Below are 23,194 nucleotides of genomic sequence, written 5' to 3' on the forward strand. Positions count from 1 at the left end.
AAACTGCATGACTCCCTCTAATTCCGGACTACACCTAACTGAAGAGGCTGCAGTTTCACAGCTTGTATTGTTTGATGTATGTGTGCTCCTACTCACCAGAACTTGGGGAACAAAGTATTCATTATTAAATGTGTGAAAGAGCAAATCTTAAAGCATGAATGATAGCTAACATGTTCACAACGGTCATCAGAAGTACGTTCACATCAGCAGAAGCTCCAACAGCTTTAATTTCTATTTCTTATCATTCAAAAGCCAACGCAACTTAACAGAGTAACAGAATAGTATAACATGGGGAAAATAAAAATGTTTTGCAAGTCCATTGTGTTGTCAAAGTAAGAAAAACGGTTTCATAGTTGTATATTTTCCTAATTGAAAATATTAAAAATTAAATTTGTATAGAGTACAAAAGCCTGTACACTTGATTTAAAGATTCTGTAATATGCTCCAGAAATTGCCTCCCCCTCAGCAAAAAACATTCTACATTTTAAATGTACAAAGCGACAGTCTTATTGGCAAAGTAAAATATGGATGAAGCTAGCTATCTCTATTATGTACATAGCAGTGGTGACCTTGCTTTTTTTACCATGAAGTAAATGAGGTATTCCTGAATTTTGAGCATTAGTGTTTTTATTAATATTATTATTTCTCCTTAATACAAAAAAGTTATCTTAACCCATGTTTACCAAACTTTCAATAATGTTTTAATAATAAAATCTGATATTTATTTATCTCTCTAGCCTTTTCTGTATCACTGGTAATGAAAGAAAAGAGGGTGTATTAAAAAAAAGCTTCAATTATTATGCAAAAACACATCTTGAGGTTGCACAGTAATGTATTAAACCAGAACAGTGAGTAAAATGTTACTGTCCCCCAGGCACAAGGGCTTATTTTGCTGCCAGAAACAATCTAAAATAAATTTCTACACAGGCTTTGTAGTTAAACGTGAAGAGATTTAGCTGAAGAAAATGCATTACAGAGGAGGAAAGACAGCAGAGACTAAGATACACTAGTTATAATTGCATAATGATTGTAAAAGTAAATTCAAAGAATAAAATTAACACCTGTGGCACATAACAAAGATAAAATGAATATACAATAAAATTTAAAAATATGTTTATCTCAGTTGAAATGATAACAAAACTGATGTCATAATACTTATTAGAATTACACATCATTGTGCAGTCTATTAATGGTTCCTACACAGTGCTTACACAAGTGGCTACTTTTATACATTGTTCATAATGGAATATTTTTTGCCCAATTTTCAGTAATCCCTTGAAAGCTTGAAACTAAAATTAGTTCTCCTTCTAAAGCAGTTTTTCCCTGCAGTGGTTCGTTATTGTAGGATTGGCTTTTAAGTGCTGAATTACTAACTGATAGTTACATTTTCTTCTAGGGCTTGTAAGCACCAAATAGTGACAAAAAGTACAGTACTACAGGCATAGCAATCTTGAAGGCATCTCTTTATCGTTACGCAGTTAAACCATGCTAACTTAGTAACAAGTTATGTTCTGAAAGACTGACTGATTCTCCATAACTTCTTGAAAACCTAGCTTATTTTATTGTAACATAAAATAATCTATAGCCAAAAGATTCTAATACTTTTCCTTATGAGACAGCCACTGCAGAAAATAGGCTATTTTCCTTTTAACTATACAAGACATTAGTTTATATACCAAAATCCAGGGCAAGCCTCTGTAAACCTTATTGCTTTGAGAGTGTGACAGATTTGTCTACAATGGATTTGAAATATGATTTACTACAACACTGCTTGAAACTGTGAGGCTTTATCCAAATCTAAAACATCTACATAAAAAGGGGAAAAGAGCTTCTGAACAGATAAAAGTAAAATCTTGATTCTTATATAAAATGTTATGCATTTTAATATGATTTTTTTCCTGATTTATGTAAAGCTTTGTGGTTTTCATTTTCCCTAGCCTGTCATATTGTAGTGATGCATGGTGCATTTTAGCATCAAGTTTGCCATGAGCAATAAAGTCAGTGCCCCCAAAGAAATATTAATATATTATCACTCTTCCCACCATGCCCCACTCCCAAATTTTCCTTTATTCAGCCTATTTGGTTTTGTTTCACATAGCTAGTTGATATCCTTTTCACAGTCTCCCACATAAATATTTAATGTTTTATTTTTGAAAGAAATCCCAAACTAAAAATTGACAGGATGAAATACAATTTACTTTCCAAGGCAAGAATGAGCCCATCATGGAAGAAAAATGTACAGGTATTTTATCTGTTTGGAACGATATAAGTAAAAAAGAGGGGGGAAAAAATGCATGAAAGAAATTCAGGAAATGTAGTCGCTCAAGAGACATGAAATGTAAAATACCAATATAATGATGTTACATAACAATCCCTGCACCTAGAAAAGGTTCAGTGATGTTCAAAATGTAGAAAAAAGTGTGAAGACCTATAAAAAGATGACTGCAACAGTAGTAGGAAGACAACGAGGAAGTAGGAAGACCTCTTCAACAAAATACTAGCACTTACAGATGTCCAGAAGAAAAAAAAATCATTTTACCCATAAAATAATTAAAAGAAAAATAGAAAAGTAATGACAAATGCTAAGAAAAATAACATCTGTTTTGACCTTCTTAGCTCTGCTCACATAGAAGTCTACAATATTTAAACCACTAGAGTTCCTACTCCTGTTCTGCTGTTTCCATGGAATCGTAAGGTGAGAGAATGAATCCCAGAGAACTACTAATGATTCCTTTAAGATCTTTGACCAGGATAATCTCCTCTACATGATTTGAAGTCTTTCATTAGATGTTTCTTTCATATGGAAAAGATAAAACAAACCCCACTGCATTTAAAATCTGAGCACTTATGGCTCAGCAAGTTTTTAAATCATCCACTTTACATCAGAAATAGCAAAAAGAGATACCACCTCCCAGCAAAACAACATTGTTCATATAGTTTCCTAATACAGCTGTGTTCCACAGTGTGGCTAGCTGTACTACACTGGTTACACATGCGCTTGACTGAACTACGCTGGCTGACCAGCTTGAGGTTTCAAGATGAAAAATGCTACACAAATATACTACTTCCGTTCATTCATTCGACACAAGGAAACATTTGTGTTGAGTTTTTCCTTACAGTGAGTTCTGAAATTCAACTAATATCTACATTGTTACTTGAAAGTACACCCACATGAGAATATGTAGGCTCACTCCAAACTGTGACAAAGCAACATAAAAATAGAAAGCATGCATATAGCTTTAAAGGAAGATGACATTTGCAATCTACTTGCCTTATTCTCCAGGTGTAATTTTAAAAAATGAAGGTAGGCCACAGGTGCAAATGCATCAGCCGCATGCACAACCACCTTGGCTGAATCTCTGAAATACAAAATTCTTAGCATCAAATATTAGTATATAATTTTACATTTAGACAATACTTAATCGCTGTATAACACTGACTCCAAGGTAACTAATTGAAAATCTATTAATTTCGTATTTAGTTTTCATATACACTAAGAAAAAATAGTTTGCTATATAAAATTGTATTGTTGAACAACACGTTATCTTCACTAATTTTCACTTTTCAAAAGGAATAAACTATGCTTCCACACAAGTATTGAGGGATTCAGTTAGCGGTAGTCTATGAAAGCATAAACGACATTATGTTTTAAAATCTAGAGATCAATAGGTAAAGCAATCTTTTAATTTCATCAACAGGAGATTTTTTGAACGTCCGTTCTTCTTGATTAATGCTCCAGGGATTAGTTCTTGGAAGTATTAACAACATACAATACTTCATGCTGAGAAACTGACTGATTCGACCATATTGCATCTGATATTGAAGACTACTAGACACAACTTTTTTATGCCAAATGTGTTGGTAACAATGATAAACTTCCTGTGTGCTGATTCAAATTAGTTAATTCTAGTTTTCATTTTTACAGACACAATCTGTCACACTTTAATTCACAAGTGGCAGTATCTGTTATATCCATCTGCATGGTTTTACTACTTAAGTAAAAGGTAGCTCTAGGACACAAACATCAGAAGGTGAGAAACTCAAAGAAAACATAAGAGAAACTCAGATGCAGCAAAAGAAAAGCTGAAAATTGTTAGGTTAAAAGCGAAGTAAGTAAAGTAAGTTAAGGACACACAGATAATTTTCTTGAAACCACAGTGCCCGTGATACCTTCACAGTATTCAATGAGAAGACACCGATTTCTAGTAATGCCACATAGAAAACATGCAAACTGGAAACGGTTGAAGTCTTGGCTCTTGCCAAGTCTCTTGACTTCCACCAACTTAATGAAAGTGTAAAATTAACAGCAATATCTGCTCTATAAAATGTATATTGGGATTTAAAATAACAAAACTCCTAAGATCATCATCACTACAGTGCACAATAATGATAAATACCTTTAACATAAGAAGCCCAACTTCCCTTTTAGTAAACTTTTGAAGTATTTTGATAAATAAGACTACAGATTCATTCTTGAGAATTATTATCAATATTCTTTATAATTAAATTATCATTTATTCCTTTAAGATATATTAAAGATAGTCCTTTAAGATTAAAATAATTCTTTTTAAATGACCATGGCATCTTCTAATTCTAACAGAAATAGGTAGAAGATAAATTTGGAAATCTTTAGTAACAGGAATACATAATTAGAAATAATAAAAAGCAGACACTCGAGTAGTATCTGATACCTGGGTATCCCCAGTGTCTGAAGATATTCTCAATAAACATTTCTTCCTTGTTGTTCAAGTCATATACAGGGAAGTCTGGTATTTTTAAGTGATGCATTAACTACTTAAAACTAAATTAACAGAAAAGCTTATATCAGAAAGGAAAAAAACAAAAATTTAGGGTTATTATATGTCTGTTAAATTTAAAGAATACCTTGTACCTCAAAAAAAAAAAAATTTAACTCCAAAGTAAAACAAGCAGTCCTATTTGTATCCCTGCATGTTCCAACTCACTAGTGCAGCAGAACAGATGTAAGCATTGATACCTAGGCTAACTGCTCAATAACTGCAGAATTTCTGAGTACTTATTTATTGCTCAAGAAATACTGCAAAAATTAAGAGATCATAAATATTTCTTCTTGGTATGAAGTACATTCCTATGACATACAGCTAACATATGGGTATTTGGTGAGACCATAATAGATATCTAGTTTAATATGACAGTATTTCTCAGCCGATGGGTCACAATAGCCAGATTATGTCGTGCTGAAAATAGTATTACAATACATATCAAAAGAAAATACTTTTTCGTAAGTACTTCATTTTCTGTCAGTCTCGTCAAACATACATCATTGTTCTAACTGATAAAATTTACAGTCTTGTTCAATAGTAAACGTAATGAATAGGTGGAAAGCAGAACAGTTTCGTTTGCATCCAATGATGACTCACCAATTAAAAAAAATAGGAAGTCCTGAACTTATATGTAATGTCCAGCTTAGGAAATAAATAGTAAAAAATCCAAACAATCCAAAGCCACATGAAAAGCAAATATTAAAATGAAAAACAGTGACTTAAGAGACCTCAATAATTATATAAAAGCCACTTCACACTGAATGTCTGAATTTTGAGTAGGAATATGACTACATAAGGTGATTCATGTTTGATTGTGATGGAAACACAGGAATTTTGTTGAGGAACATTTTCAGAAGACTTTGGAAAACAATACAGAATAGTTGAAAAACTGTCCTAATTATCTATTCTTTGAAATGATAATCATCTGAGCTCTCAAGTCTCCTTGAAGATCTAGGATATATCTAATAATTTTAAAATACTCTATAACATTTTCACAGGACAAATATGACAAGTTAGAGCAAGTCTGAGAGTACAGTAAGTTCTCTCAGTACATGATTAATTTTTCATGTTTACAGATTTGCTTTTAGCTCCAAACCTAGAATTACAAACTTAAACACAGAACTAATGGTAAGGTATATAAAAGCAAAATTATACTTCCCAAATATTTCAAATATGCCCATTTACCTGAAAAAAAATCAAACTATTCTGTGTTCCATAAATACAAATGGGCCTTTATCGTAAGAGTAGATATTAGATGGTATTCACATAGATGAGAAATATAGCTTCATGATTTGAAAAGGTGTCATTCAATTGTACTTTAAATACCAGTGTACGAAAGACGGGAAATGCCTGGTACCTCTCAAACACTGCGCATAAGAAAGCTGACAAGAGGATTACAATAGCCTACCTGGGAAAACCAGATAAAAAACCCATCTAACCATTGGTTGAATACTCTGATTTTAAGATCTTGCTTTCACTGCTAGATCTTGTTTCTTTTTAAATGCCATGCTTCCTTTGTGAGGCATATTTTTTAATGAAGACTGAGAAGAATGGCAAGAATTTAATTTAGTATTCAAAAGCAAAACTCATCACACAGTCTTACATTAAAGAGACTCCCACTTCTCCATATTAAGTAACACATCAAGGCTATAGTTTTCTTTCCCTGACCTAGCAGATTTCCTTCTTTTTCAAAGGACATACTATAGAAACGTATTTTGTCACAAGTTTCACATGACAAAAACATCAACCAGAGAAAACACGACCTGAAAGTAGTGTTATAAATGACAGACATATTAGATTTTCTCCTGCTTACATGGCAATGTTCCGGTAGTGGCGGTGGTCTGCAAGGGTGACCTCTATAAGAAGAGACCAGGGACTGCTGAGCCCACCAGCAACACTGGTGATGCCTCTGTGATAACATAGTTTAAAAAGTGTAAAAATGCTGTGCAGCAGCTGTGACAGGCGTGAGAAAAACATGAGAGAGAGAGACCCCCACAGGGTCTGCTGGAGCAGGCTCCTGGCAGGAACTGTGGCCAGTGGAGAGGAGCCCATGCAGGAGCAGGTTTTCTGACAGGAACTGTGGCCCATGGGGGACCCGTTCCTGAAAGACTGTACCCCATAAGTACTGTAGCCCATGCAACAGACCCAGGCTGGAGCAGGGGAAAAGCGTGAAGAGAAGGGAGCAGGAGAGACACAGGGGAGGATGTATAACAGTCAGGAACAAAGGAGTGAAGTTCAGCTTGGGAAGAACAGAGTGGCGAGAGAAGGTCTTTTTAGTTTTGTCTTTGTTTCTCACTATCCTACTCTTATTTTTTTTTTTAAATTGGCAAGAAATGAAATTAATTTTCCCCAACTTGAGTTTGGTTTGCCCATGACAGTAATTGGTAAGCCATCACCCTGTTCTTATCTTGACCTACAAGCTTTTTCATCTTATTTTCTCTGTCTTGCTGAGGAGGGGGAGTAGGAGCAGCTTGGTGGGCACCCAGCAGCCAGCCAAGGTTAATGCATCACACCTGTTTTGGAAGCAAAAGAAATCTTCAATGTCTTCCTCAGAAACTTTCTCTAGGAGGACGTCTTGCAGGAGTTCAGGAATTTAGGGCCCTTTAAAATCCTGACAGGTTTTAACCTCTAAATTGTAATTCTTACAACTCCATTTAAGCTTCAAAAATTTTATCAGGATGTTTACCAGAACCATGGCTATCTAAACATTTGGAAACTATACTAGCATATTTAACATGATTACAAAGTCTGTTCAGATTCAGGGTATATGAAAAGCAAGACTGAAAAACACAAGATAAACAAACTTGTAACTTATTTAATGACAAAGAAACTACAAAATATTTTTCTGTAGAAGTTCATAAAGTAATAGATTTCACATGAATGGCCCCTCAAAAGGCATGTCTTTACAACATGAATAATTTAAGAGCTAAGCAGGGCTAATCAAGCCAGCGACACACAATGCCAGTGTAGCTATTCAGCTTCCATTATGGAAATGTATATTGAGAACTAGTTAAGTAACTGTTTAACAGTCTGCTGTGCCATATATTTATTATTAAATGCCCACTGATTTACATATTTGTCTTTTCTTGTATTTTTTTGTGCATTTATTGTTAACTTTTATTCTTATTTTGGGTGTCGCCAATAGAAATAAAGACAACTCAGCCACACCACCTCTAGCTTTTCCTAGTTGCCTGAATGGTCATTAAAGCACCGATAGCCAGAAATACGTTTAGAATATATTATAAGAGACTCCTACTTAAACTGGTATTTGGTTGATCCCAAACCAACGGCACAATGTACTTTCCTAAAAGTATTCCTCAAATTCTATGGAAAAAAAAAAAAATTCTCCACACTACACCAACCAAGACTTTCTCCCAAAATTTTACTTCGTTTTCTCCAATCTGTTGTACCTATGCAAAAAAAACTTTGAAAAAGGAGCAGTGGGAAATTATGCATTCAATTCCAATGAACTCCCAGACTTCATCTGTAAAATAAAAAGCCTAAAAATAAATAGAAAGAATGTAAACAATCAGCCAAACACATGTGAGTGCAAAAACTGATATAACCATATTGACTCTCTCAGGTAAAATCTAGCTATCCTTCTGAAGCATACTTTTTGATGCAAGTGTTACAATATAAACGCTGAATAGGCCACGTTTGTCTGGCAATGGGTACTATTACTCTAAATGACAAAGATTCACAAAACTCTGCCTCAGACACTTACTGTAATTGATAAGAATTTGTCAGTTTAATAGAAATCATGTCAGACTTTAAATGCAAAATGACTCATGCTCTAGCAATGATTTCATAATACTTTCCTTTTTGCTAGAAGAGACATGATTCTATCTGAGGGCATATTGGGTTCTTTGTCCCCAAGTTTAGAATAGAAATAGAATAGAAGGAATAGGAATAGGAATAGTTTAGGTTGGAAGGGACCTTTAAAGGTCATCTAGTCCAACCCACCTGCAATTAGCAGTGACATCTTCATAGAAATAGAATAGAAGGAATAGGAATAGGAATAGTTTAGGTTGGAAGGGACCTTTAAAGGTCATCTAGTCCAACCCACCTGCAATTAGCAGTGACATCTTCAACTAGATCGGGTTGCTCAGAGCCCCGTCCAACCTGACCTTGAACGTTGCCAGGGATGGGGCATCTACCACCTCTCTGGGCAACCTCTGCCAGTGTTTCACCACCCTCATGTTTCGCCACCCTCATGTTTCATTCACTGTGAAAAATTTCTTCCTTATATCTAGTTGAAATTTACCCTCTTTTAGTTTAAAACCATTACTTCTTGTCCTGTTGCTACAGGCCCTGCTAAAAAGTCTGTCCCCATCTTTCTTAGAAGCCCCCTTTAAGTACTGGAAAGCTGCAATAAAGTCTCCCGTAGCCCACTCTTCTCCAGGCTGAACGACCCCAACTCCCTCAGCCTGTCCTCATAGGAGAGGTGTTCCAGCCCTCTGATCATTTTTGTGGCCTCCTCTGGACCCCTCTCCAACAGGTCCATGTCTTTCCTGTGCTGAGGGCTCCAGAGCTGGATGCAGTACTGCAGGTGGGGTCTCACCAGAGTGGAGTAGAGGGGCAGAATCACCTCCCTCGACCTCCTGGCCACTCTTGATGCAGACCAGGATACAGTTGGCTTTCTGGGCTGCAGCACTCATTGCCAGCTCATGTCCAGCTTTTCATCCACCAGTACCCGCAAGTCCTTCTCGGCAGGGCTGCTCTCAATCCCTTCATCCCCCAGCCTGTATTGATACCGGGGGTTGCCCTGACCCAGGTGCAGGACCCTGCACTTGGCATTGTTGAACCTCAGGAAGTTCACACAGGCCCATTTCTTGAGTTTATTTGTGATAAGATGTACCCAAGCATCATATGCATTTTATTCTAACTTCCTGATTAACTTTCCAACTCCTATTAGTCAGCAGGTTGCCTTATAACTTACTGCTTCTACCTAACACCTGGTTCCCCTTGGAGAATCATCTCCAAGAGTCTCACTACCTGGCCCATACATTCATAATGCCATCCATGAACTTAAATCCAGTTTAAAGATTCTACATTGTTACTTTCTGAATCGTCTTCTTCCTGAAGAATTCCACTGCTTTCCTCCAGGCTGAAATTATCTAGTTTTTTCATTCATTCCAGAGGAGGTATGTTCCAGTTCAGCAAACATCTGCCAGAGTAGCTGGCAACACTTTTACTAGTTTGTCTTTTGCTCTTCTTCTCCCAAATGCCATGCAATGAAACAGTTAACAGCTCTTATTTCTCTGTTCCTTATACAGACAGATCCCAGTCTTACAGAAAAATGAAACAAATAGACCTTTACCATGAAACCTTAATCATGTTTATATAGTCCATAATCTTGACCTTCCCCAAGATGGCCGAGTATCACCAATACATGATTACTACTCTGTTTACTTAGCTAAGAAAAGGAACAGCAGTCACAACATCTCACTCGAAGCAAGTAAGCTTAGCTATTAAGATTAATAAGAAACTTGCATCAAGTCACAAATATTTTCCATATCCCACTACAGACATTTTAGTAATTTATGTCAAAGGGTTAAAATATACAGTGTAAATGAGATGGATTCATGCAAAGTTTGTATTTAAAATATCCTCTAATAATTGAAGAAAAATGTTTATCATTACCATTTTAAGCTGCTAAGCTTAAAACACACACACACAGAGTTAATGGAACCCACAGGCTACTGATGTGGCAGTTTATCAAATGTAGCTGTAATGAAAGATAAATATTACAGGCAATTCGCACTTCATGAAAGGATAAAAGTGTCAGTGTGTAGGTACCAGTTTTACTGCAGGCCATAATCAGCAAGTAAACGAAAGTGCAAATGTCTAAAAAGTTTATAGCCCTCTATGAAGGCCTCGTCTTGTCAGGTATTGATTTAGGTTTTCAGAGGACTTTGCCAGTGTTAAACAAAGTGAGTGTTTGTGAACTTAGAGGACATGTTTTACCTCTGCCAACAAAAGTTGCCTCAAGCTAAATGTGAATATGTTCCCATTGCTTTAATATAAGGAAATGGAAGAAACTGTTCCTTACACAACTATTTTCTTCTTAAATAGAGGGCAGTCCAGAGTGAATGTTTCATATTCTCCACCTTCTCCGCAAACATGGACTCCGTATTTCTCAGAAAGCTAACACAAAAGGGAAATTAAAATACGTAAGTATTATATTAGTCTATTAAATAAATTTTGCTGAAAATTTCAGTGTGCACTTCAGACACTTATTTGTCTATCTTTAGCACAGACAGTTCACCTCTGTGAGAAACTTGTACTGTAAATCAACACAAGAAGTAGCACTTCACATAGAAGTGTAAAATGAACACAATTTTTGCCAACAGATTCAACAACTGCAATCTATATCTTGGTAAATATTCATTCTTTCAAAAAATTCTAACAAACAGAACCAACAAGAGTTTTCGAAGTCAAAAGCAAAAAGCTAAATCTAAATCTAAAGAGGTAGCAACAGGCTGTTTCCTTTATAAATTGTACTGAATATACCATCTAAATCTAATATACATTTATGAATATTCCTGAAGCTCTGGATATCCCACTAAAACACACAACTACATAAACCAATACATTCAAAATAAGAGACATGTCTATCTTAATTATTCCCTGCTTTATAAATGAGCAGATGTGGAGCAGGAACCAAAGTTCTTTTGCTGGAGTAAGTAGCACACAACTGCTAAATAGTTCACTGTAATTCTGTATTAATGTACAGTACTGATAGGTAGTAATCAGGCACCTGTACCATGCCTGAGCATGGGGACACCCTCCCTTTTTCTCCAGGAGAAATTCATCTCCTTATTAGCAGATTATATCACCTTTTAAGTGTCCCAGCACTACGTGCTTCAAGCCAAGCCCTGTCCAGGTTTTTTCACATTAAGCAAGCATTAACATTCTGCCTCAATTAGTTCATGACGAGCCAAACTGCAATCTTCAATTTCACTGCAAACGTCAATGTTACTATTGGGAACATTTATTTAACCCCCTTATGCTTTTCCCTACATGAAGAGATGCCCACCCATGATGCTTCTGCAGCCAAAGCAGCAATGCAGTTCTCCACAACATGTAGGAGATCATTAGAAAAGATCTGTCTGGGGGCTACGAAATAATTCCAAATCTGTTGTTTGTCTATTTTTAGGCAAGCATGAGACTGGGTTATTTATACATTGTAAGTTCAACTTTTTAGATGGTTACCAAAATATTTGATATATTCAAATGATACTGTATATTTATCGCTGAAGACAAATGTATAGTTTGTGTTACTTTACAGTTATCTTTCAAAGTTTTTTAGTTTAAAACTTCAAAGAGTGTTTACAACTTCAAGCCATCATCTTAGCTTAAAAAAAATAATTCAAAATTAGGTGTGAAAGAAGAAAATTAAATACATGGAAAGTAAATATTTTCATAAATTAAAATTATCATTTTAAATTCAGTTAGTTAAACAAAAGGCCTGAATCCTCTTCAGCCTTTATTTTGGATAAAAGTAAAAATGCTGTGAGAAAACAACATGTTGGTAATGCTCTATGTGACTGTTTAGTTGTCTGGTGGTGTAAAATCTAAATATCTTTTGGAACATATATTAAACAATTTTTCAATGTCTTGTTATGAGAGGTATTCTAAGTTTTTACTTTCACATTTTCTTTTGAAGAAAAAGGAGCAGAAGAAAAATTTTAACCAAGTTCTCATTAAAAAATTACACTCCTGAAATAAAAGAGAACTCTGTCTGTCAACAATGGCAACAAGGTTTCTACAGGGAAAATAAATCAAGAATAATTAATGTTGATGCAAGAATGGACAACCTAATGTATTGGGTTTACATGGCAAGGTTTGGTAGCAGGGTGGCTACAGGGGTGGATTCTGTGAGAAGCTGCTAGAAGCTTCCCTTCTCTCCGATAGAGCCAGTGCCAGCTGGCTCCAAGATGGACTCACCACTGGCCAAGGCCGAGCCCATCAGCGACGGTGGCGGCGCCTCTGGGGTGACAGAGTTAAGAAGGGGGAAAAAGTTGCTGCACAACAACAACTGCAGCTGAAGAAAGGAGCGAGAATATGTGAGAGAAACAGCTCTGCAGCCCCCAATGTCAGTGAAGCAGGGGGAAGATATGCTCCAGGTGCTGGAGCAGATTCCCCTGCAGCCCATGGTGAAGACCATGGTGAGACAGGCTGTCCCCCTGCAGCCCATAGAGCTCCATGGTGGAGCAGATATTCACCCGCAGGCCATACAGGACCCCATGCCAAAGCAGGTGGATGCCTAAGAAGGCTGTGACCCCATGGGAAGCCTGTGCTGGAACAGGCTCCTGGCAGGACCTGTGGACCCATGGAGAGAGGAGCCCAGGCTGGAGCAGGTTTGCTGGCAGGACTTGAGCCCACGGGGGACCCAGGCTGGAGCAGTTCATGAAGAACTGCAGCCTGTGGGAAGGACTCACATTGGAAGTTTGTGGAGGACTGTCTCCCATGGGAGGGACCCCACACTGGAGCAGGGGAAGTGTGTGAGGAGCCCTCCCTCTGAGGGAGAAGGAGCAGCAGAAACAACGTGTGATGAACTGACCGCAACCTTCATTCCCTGTCCCCTTGTGCCCCTGGGAGGGAAGAGGTGGAGAACGTGGGAGTAAAGTTAAGCCCGGGAAGAACGGAGGGGTGGGAGGAAGGTGTTTTAATATTTTGTTTTGTTTCTTATTACCCTACTCTGATTTGATTAGCAATAAATTAAAAGTAATTTCCCCAAGTCAAGTCTGTTTTGTCTGTGATGGCAATGGGTGAGTGATCTCTCCTTGCCCTTATCTTGACCCATGAGCCTTTCTTTATGTTTTCTCTCCCCTGTCCACCTGAGGAGGGGAGCAACAGAGTGGCATTGGTGGGCACCTGGTGTCCAGCCAGGCTCAACCCACCACACCTACAACACAGTTAGTCAAAACCTTTTATTCTTCCTCTTCTTGTAGCTTCCACTGAAAAAAAAAAAAAAAAACCCAAACAAAACTATTAAAAAAATGAAAGACAGAAAACCAGAAAAGATCTAATTATAACCTTTCCAGAGTGAATACAAGGAGTGACTGTTTACAAGTCACTTTCAAAATTAGTAACTCTGCTTGTAAACATCAGTGCCCAAAAATAATTATTGGCAATTAACATTGAATACTCAAAAGATGTGAGACTATTTCCTCTTTGTTGAGAGAAATTCTTATTTTCAGTGTCACTGGCTTGAAGATCATTCTTGACACCAATTACACAAGGTGCTAAAGGATTTTCAGTTCCCACTAACATCAACAGGAAGTGAGGATATTCAGCAGCTCACAGAACAGATTCTTAATGTTGATTTAACAAAGCCAGCAATATTTTTTAAATGTCATCAGTGACATTAAAACTTTGCCTTTTAGTCATTTAGAATATTAACATTTTCTGAAGACCAATTATTTTGTTTTGCAGGCTGGATGTAACTTTTGTAACAATATGACAGCTTAGACTCTAAGTTTTGATTGCTAAATTTCCCTTCTAGTTCAGGTGAGCCAGAAAACAGCAAATTTACAAATTCCACTTAACTAAAAATGCACTTCCTGTTCAAAATCCCAAAGAAATATATGATGAAAACATCTTCTAGACTACACAAAATTAATCTTAACTCAAATACACAAGATACCTGGTATATAAACAATTAGCCTAAACATTACCCAAAAAACAGTCTTTTCCTACCTCGGGAATGAAACACAAGGATTAAAGCTGACTTACTCATTTAAGTTTAATAATCAAGGATAAAAGATATGAATTCAAGTGCTTTCTATGTCAAGTGAAGACTTTGTTCCCAGACAGAAATTCTAACACTTAGTAAATTCTCTGCAAGTACATTAAAGTTCTTTACATCAAGAAGTACTCTTCAACTTCTAAGGCAACCATACAAATGACTAAACATTTTCTTGTTGTCTATTAGCAGAGACAGAAGTACAAACAAATATAACCATAATATGCATTTATCATTCTAGTAATAAATTCTAAGGAGAGTGTGAGCAGCCACTGACATTTGGCAAGTTGCCAAGGAATTCTTCAGTGTAAAAAAACTAGGGCTCCTGGTATATAGGAAACAGTGGGACATGAGAGCAATTTAATAGTTTAGCAATTGTGTAGCAACTGTTCATCAATAATTAATCAAAGACCTATAATTTAGAAAAAAAGCAATAATTCAAGAACTTTCCTTGCCACAGTGACAATGTCGTGTGCCAGTAAAGTTCATCCCTGATAGAAGTATGGTTTGGAGATCATCATTGTACTCATAAGTTTAAACTTCTGTAAAGTCAGAAAAAACATTGCAAAATTAAATAAAAGTTTTTCCCACTGAATACTCCATTTTTCTGCTGCTACAGCAGCAAAAACACCTCACCTTTATGTTAGTAATTATTATCATTTCTGTTGTACACATAAACTAAAGTAAATCAGAAGACTGAAAAGTTAGGCGACAATGTATTTTTCCAAAGTTAAATAATTCAATAGATGAAATCAGGGCTGGGTTGTGGGTTGGTTTGTTTGTTGTTTTGGGTTTTTTTTTTCCAATTAACATTGACATGCCTTTTATAATGCCTTAACAAGAGATTTTTTCTAAAAAGAAAATGAATACTTCATGTTTATTTCTTGTATGTCCAAAAGGTAAATTATCATAGAAACATTATAGTAATACAAGTTGATTTTGATTTTATTGCTTGTTCCTTAAGGTAAACTTTTAGGATAAAAAGAAGTAAGTAAAGTCCTAATTCCTGATCTGTAGTATCAGAGAAGTTGAACGTCGTGAATACATGCTAAAATGTAAAACAGGATATTCCCTACCAATCCCATATGACTCAACATGTCATACATGTTGTGGTTCAATACCAAAGACTCTTACATTCAACATTGCCATTTTTCTGGGCATTGAACTTATGAAGATATAAACTGGTTTTCAACAAAACTGAAGAACACATAGAACACTATTTAATTCATTTGAAACAGAACTGCAAAAATTCTCACAAACTTGCACACCACAATAGGGAAAATGCTGTAATGAAAAACCCTGTGCCTAGCTGAATAAACAACCATGTAAAGGAACATTAGATGTCAATAGAGAACCCAAAAGAGAATCCCACAAGAATAGGAAAAAGCATAAATTAGTAAAAAACAACACCACATTCCAAGGAACTTGTTGTAAAATTTGAAATGCCTGGTTAAATAATACAACACAAATCAAAGACACAAGAATGTATAAAGCTGTCGTAGTTTTGGGGATGTCAAATGTTAAAAATTAATTTATTATGGTGTCTGCTTTGGTATGGTCAGAATATTAAATTTTATCTCTCCTCCTTACTGAGAACTGTGAACTCTTTGCTCTCACAGTCTCTCTACCTGAACTTCTGATGCTTAAGACGACTTCATTGGTTTGCAAAAGAGTATTTTTCACATCATAAACCTAAGCGTTTCTCTTCAGTTTATAGTTAATGATTTGGTTTTATTAGGCCTTAAAGCCAACTAAGTACCCAGTAAAAACAATTTATTTGTACTGACTTTGACTTTCATAGCATGCATATGCACAAGAAACAGCGACATGCACAAATAATCACTTGTGCAGTCTCCCCTACAATGTCCCGACAACCAGTTCCAAGTAGGATCAGAATGCCCTACTACTTCTACACCTTAAGCTATGCAGTCATTGCCCTGTTTATTGCTGTATCAATAAAAGATGAAACCTGCAAATGTAGGTTTCAAGAAGTATTAAACCATGACAGTAAGAATTTCAGTGAAACCAAGTAAGAATCACTTCACTTTAGTCATCAAACATCAGGAAGAATACATTTAATTCCCAAAATACCAGGTATTTTCAGATTTCTTACTTTATTATTTTCTTTTTAAAATGAATGATGGTGAAATCAAATGAAGAATACTTCTTAAACCTTATTTTAATTATACCCTATTAACATAACTGAAATTTCAATACTTGCTGCTACAGTTTTAAAGAAAGGCAAGACTACTGATTCAACTGAGGTGAGAAGCTACCCATCTGCATCTCCACTAAAGCTGGAACCTGAGTTTTGATAACAGAAACTTTCTGCGAACACAGGGGCTGTACTTTCCTCCTTTTGGCTTATTTAACTAGTCCCACATAAATATTAATTCATCCAAATGGGACTGACTAGTATGGAATTGATATTACAGTAAAGTTGATGCTTCTGTTAAATCCATTCCGCAGTAAATTGTTCATTGTTTCATGCTTACAAAGTTTTATCCTTCCTTAGCTGTCACTTACTAAGATTCTAAAGAAACAGCTTTGACAAACAGAAATATTGCTGCAGTGGTCTGCAGCAACAAACTGGGGGAGAAGCACTTACGCCTTTATTGTACTCTTAAACTACACGTTATTTACTTGTGAGTCCAAAGATCTCCAAACAACCTTTCTGGGAATTATCAATCAGTAGCCATTTCTACAGTACACACAGAACGTGACTTCACATGTCAGTAAAACTGCTTTTCCACAGTAATGTTATCCTCTTGCACATACAGCATGCCAGCGTCAGAGCAGGCCTACGACACAAACGTGGAGTGCAACCAAGACTCCAGTCCGGCACGTTCACACAGTGCAATGCCAGCGTAGCAGTCGAGCTCCCGGAGGCAGTCTAGCCATATTCACCAGTGGTGAACTGAAACATGCGGACTCTGGTTCTCAGTGGCTTATTAGTTGAATCAAACAGCCATGTTAATACAGCTGAAAGTTAGCTCACTGTTCAATTAGATTATATTACCTAATCCAAAAGCTCACTGATGCTTGAAGTGGTGAACCCATTCTCTCCTTCCTTTTCTCGTAGAAATCCAATCTGTATTTTTCAAAAAGGATAAATCCATTCCCTTTTCTAACTATCCTTGGATCTTACTGATATCCCTAGTTTTAGTGACTATTTACTGATTTAAGTCTACCTTTATTAGCACATTATAAGACATCTGCTAATGACACAGTATAAACAAATATTTTATATATCCTTAATGAATACTTATTTAGTGCATATCTCTGCCACTGCTTTTCTAGCCGTACAACAAGTATTTAGGAAGATATTTATTTCCCTACTTTCCTCGCCTTTTTCTGGAGCCGGAAAAAAACACCTCTTCTTCCCACACCCTAGCATTGTTTATGTGTACAACAGAAATGATAATAATTACTACCATAAAGGTGAGGTGTTTTTGCTGCTGTAGCAGCAGAAAAATGCATATCGGAAGTTTATATTCTATGTACAAACATAAGCCTTGGGTTAGCACCTAATCTCTGAAAGTAACTAAGTAATTTTTTATTAAGTTAATTTTATCGTATTTCTGCCTATGTTACTTTTTAATTGCACTTTACCTGTATAAGTATCCTTTAAGTAATACTCACCTCCAAAAGATAAGGCTCCATTTGATCCAGAGTTTTTCCTAGATGCTTATCTGGATCTAAACCTGGGGGGAAAAAAAGTGTAAAATTATTTTTTATAAAGTACTTACTGTTATGACGTCAAGAAAGGCTTTTTTTTTTTTGCCCTTTTTTTTTTTTTTAAATCTAGCATGTCTGCCCTCGAAACTAGTCCCACTGTTATCTAAAATAATTTCTATCCTAAAGAAAACACACTTAAGTCAGAATTTCCTCTTAACCCCTCTGGGCAACCGGTTTCCCTGTTTGTGGAAAAATAAGGCCAATTGTCTTTTTATCACGTGTCAATGGGAAAGCTGTTGTTTTCCTTTCTTAGAAATTTCACTAACCAGTGAAGTAAACATGTGGGTCCACAGTAGTAAAAATACTACACAGAAATTACATCATTGAGTCTGAAGTTACCTCTGTAGATACCTAGTAAATTAAAATTTTTTTTAAGTTCCTGCAAATTATTGGAAGGGACACAGGCTGTTTTCCATAATAAAAACTTTTTTACTAAAACACATTCTCTGTGTGTGACCCACAGAAAAAAAGTAAGAATTAAAAAGGATGGAGATATGAAGAAAACTCAGACTTACAGAAGGTCTTGAATGTTGTACCTTTTGATACATCACAAAATGTTCTGTATAATGTAAATTTTGATTTACTTGGTAAAAGTAAGACCTATTAACATTTAATAATTCCTTTAACTTGGCCCTCTTGTGTTCCTGTTTCAGCTTTTTGACTTCATGAGTTTTGCCAACTCATGGCTGTTGGCTGTTAAATGGTCACTTCTCGGGAATAAATCAAATAATTAGAAGAAATCAGTACTGGGATAAAAAACATCCAGGAACAACTGTTTCAAGAGCTGACATCTTCTTCAACCAAGTAAATATCCTAGTTGGATTTGAGACTAAGTGGTCAAAAGGTCTTAACATATTAAGTAAATAAGAAAAAACAAAATTATGATTTCTGAGAGTGAAGGAACACTGAGAAAATTTTCAGTGATCACAATTTTTCCTACTCTTAATTGTTGTGGTTTGGGGTTTTTTTTACTAATTGTAATACTTGTCTATTTTTTCCTACTCTACTGCTTTATACAATAATGGGTATCATTAAAGAGCTGCCACCAGAATGACTCCTTTTAGAAGCAATTTCTGAAGTATATACCTTGCAAAGCACTTTAAATCATTGATGATGAAAGCTGTTACATAAATGTATGGTATACTATTATATAAAGTCATTGCTGAGTTCAAATAGCTGATATGCCTTTTAATTTTTACAACGATGGTCTTGGTATATTTAAATTCCTGTGAAACTAAAACAAGTTACAGTGAATCAGATCTCAAAACATTAATAAAGATTTTAAATATTTAATTAAAGCACATTAAAAATTCCCTATCTAGGGGAACACTTTAAAAACTGCTTAATAATTTAGGTGAAAGAGGACTGTGTTTTTTTCCTCCCTCTATTCTTTCTTGGTATTGGTTTATTGCTCTTTATTAAAAGACTAAAAATGTGTATTGCTAGATTTAAGATAATGATAATTTATGCTTGTGGAAATAATTTTGAAATATCTTCATTTAATTTCAATAGTTCCATTGATTCTTGTGATGTCTTCCAACTTACACCAGCCTAGCATTATGTCCTTGATTTTAATCGGATGGGTATTAAGCAAAACAAGCATTTTCTCTTAAAATAAACAAATAATAATGAGTACCATATTACAGTACTCATTTCACACATTTACATTAACATTCTTCATTAACATAATTACTTTTCTAAGTAAAGCAACCCCCTCCTTCATAAAAACAGATGGTTTCCTTTAAATTTAAACCAAGGCATATTTTACAAACGTGAGAAGGGCAAAAAAATGTCAGAACCAGACACACTAACATATTATTTCTTTCACAACTTCTCTTTGATATTAAGAAGGATATACCTACTGTTCTGTCCCACAAAACAATAATTTAAAAGAAACTATGACACAAATAGTATACAAAATACAAATAAATTGCCTATGTATACACTATAGGTAAACTCTTCAGCAATATCCCACACCTACATGAAAATCTCTGAAAGTGCAATGTACCCTGTTTCTCAGTAGAATTCTATTTTTGGATAGCTTTTCTTTCTTTTGAAAAACTGTACTTCCTTTAGTTTCCAACAGGTTTGTACTGTGAGTGAATATAGGCTGTCCGCTAAAGGCATCAAGAACCAATGTAACCTGTAATTTGCAGAACCAGTAATCCACATCTCAAATCTCTAATGGTATGCGTGTATAGATGAAGCTGTGTATCTACTGCTACTATCAGTATAACAAAGTATCTATAACCATACTTACAAAACAGTTAATATAAATCTATACTTCTATTTGGTATGTTTTTCTTTAAACAAAGGAACAGATTTATTCAGATTCTGAAAATGACTTAGACTAAAAAGAGACACAATGTATTGTAAATTCTTAACACATTCCATTTAATCACATCCTCCAGATTCTTTGCTCCATGAAACTAGATGTGAAGAAATCTTGATGGGTGGATAAACCAACAACAAGGTCCAGGGCCTGGATGACTGTATGTAGAATTAAGAAATTAATTAGGAAGGAAACTATAATTTGCAGCACTGACATCTATTCTACTTAACTTGCATGTATCAATGGGAAGCAATTACAATTCAATTAAAATATTCTTTTTTATTACTTTACTGACTGACCTTGAAGTTAATGCCTGTTTTATTTAATTGCATCATCTATGAATAAATGTTAACCCTAGAATGTTATGCCCCATTATTTTCAATGCACTTTTAACTCCCCAACTGAACTACATCAGTCAATTTATTATGTGCTGTCACGAGAGCAAGTGGGGCTTTATTTCTCTTGAGATAGCCCGGTACATGGTGACAGAAGTATGTCGGAAGATTTGATAATGCTGTTTTTAACAGTGCTCAGCAAAACAAATTGTGCTCTCATCTCCAGTTTTGTGGCCTAGTTTTACTTAAAATAAGTATGTGATAGCACAAATGGTATAATCACTTGAAAGTAATTTCTACTCCATCTGTAATTCCTGATAAATCGACTGGCAAGAGCAGAACTCCTTCCTGCAGATATCAACAACCGCTGCAGAACCCCCTTATGCTCAGCAGCAAGACAAGGGCTGTCCAGCAATGTCAAAAGACAGGGGCAGAAATTCAGGGCTTTGTTCTGTAGTGAAAAGAAGGTACCAAAGAACATTACCAAAAAGCATTTCACTAGTGTTAAGTTATGCAAGAGAACTGTATTTTAAATTGTTCACTTTGTATACACGTATTAGTGTAGCATAAAGCCCTCACCTGAGGGGTAACTACCCAATATTACTTGCATTTATCAAGACCGCTAGAAAATCGAGTTCCATTTTCATGGCACTACATTAAGTTAATAAAATCCACATTCTAAGGCCTCATCTTACTAACAAGAATATGTTTTATACATGTTCAGAATTTTAAAATAGTCTTGACTTTTAAGAAAGTCTTCTAATATAAAAAATTCTTTTTTTACCTCTCAGTAAAATGATGAAAAAATAAAAATAAATTATAATTATTGGTTTTAAGAAATGGTGGTACATAAAGTTCTTCTGAAAGCTACACTGAACCAAACTCGAACCCACAATACATGAACACATTGTGAAAGAATCACTACCATACACAGACATCAATAAAATGTGAGCTAACCACTATGTGTCGACAATACAGGAAAAAACCTCTGTCTTTTCCTGACTAACCAACCTTACCATCCAAAAAGTACATCTTAATCGTCTCTGACTTATTCCATAAATAAGGTTAAAAACAAATATCCAAAATCACTATCTATTATGAATCTTCTTGAAATTTCATATACATTGAATTAGCAAAGACTTTTGGAGAAAAAAAATGAATTTCTTTTAATGTTACAGCAACTTAAAGTTCCCTTCTTTTTCATGACTTCTTGAGAAGTACTTTTGTTGAGAAGATTAGCAACTGCCATCATTATGAATGTCAGGGACCGAGACATAACTTCTGATGATAATGCACAATAAAGTTTCCGGAAATATCCTAATCAGCTGCTCATCAAAAGCAGAATTATTTAGAATTTTAAATAAGAAAAGAGGCAATGAAAGACTTAAGTTTTCTGGAACCAAAACTAGTCTCTTTTTCTCTTTTCAATTTCTTTTTCAGGAAGAAAACAGGGTTAACAAGGAGGTGATGGGACCTTTAAGGTACAGAAATATGTAAAGAAAAAAAGGAAAAGAGTATAAGTATGGATGCAAACACCCAGAGAAAACAGGACTATTTTTGAAGGTAAAACTCTCTACTTCGGATGTGTCTTTTTTTTTCCTTTCTAAGTAAACAACACAAAATCACTGATTTTCATGAAGCAGTATCAAGCACTATTCTTTAAATGATACAGAATCGAAGAGTATGTTTCTAATAGCACAGGAAAAGTCCATACATAAAAGTATTAGTTGGTAAAACAGGTTTAGTCTGCAGGAGGGCAGGAACGTCAGATACCATTCACGACGTAGGAGTGCACCTGCCACATAGATATTAATGCACTGTAAATCCATGCCTTAAATTGCCTTGAGGCAAATTATTCCTGGTGTCATATTTAGCTTTCATGTCTACGAAGAGTTGGGAAGTGAACTTTTTGTCTGGTATTGTAACTTGACAGGTTCACAGTTGATTCTTAACTTCCTCATAACTATCACATATGACAGACTGTATAACAGCGGTGAGCTGGACGGATTCCTTGAATTTCCTCTTACAAAACATCAAAAAAGTTGTAAAACCTGCTTAATTTTTGTATAAAAATGAAGTAAAGTGCAATAAATATGGGATATTACTCCACCTCTAAAAGATTTGAGGTGAATATAGTCCTAATTTATTGTATAAAAGAGTAAAATGCATGCAACTTAAGATTATGTGCCTACTTCTTTTTTCTTCCTCCCCCCCCCCCCCCCGCACTTCTCTTTTC

The 23,194-nt window shown here is 35.5% G+C and overlaps 1 protein-coding gene across 1 annotated transcript in view; it reads right to left on the reverse strand.

The window, feature by feature from the left end:
• Nucleotides 1–23,194, reverse strand: part of LOC104625711 (diphthine--ammonia ligase-like) — a gene marked incomplete at both ends in the record, with an annotated part of 100,438 nt that overhangs the window by 66,874 nt on the left and 10,370 nt on the right. The window contains 3 exons of the mRNA XM_010293410.1: nt 3,272–3,359; nt 10,855–10,949; nt 18,196–18,257. Coding sequence (XP_010291712.1) covers nt 3,272–3,359; nt 10,855–10,949; nt 18,196–18,257 — 245 coding nt within the window. The remainder of the gene's footprint in view (nt 1–3,271; nt 3,360–10,854; nt 10,950–18,195; nt 18,258–23,194) is intronic.

This window comes from Phaethon lepturus, unplaced genomic scaffold (assembly GCF_000687285.1).
Source record: "Phaethon lepturus isolate BGI_N335 unplaced genomic scaffold, ASM68728v1 scaffold5918, whole genome shotgun sequence".
NCBI classification, from domain to species: domain Eukaryota; kingdom Metazoa; phylum Chordata; class Aves; order Phaethontiformes; family Phaethontidae; genus Phaethon; species Phaethon lepturus.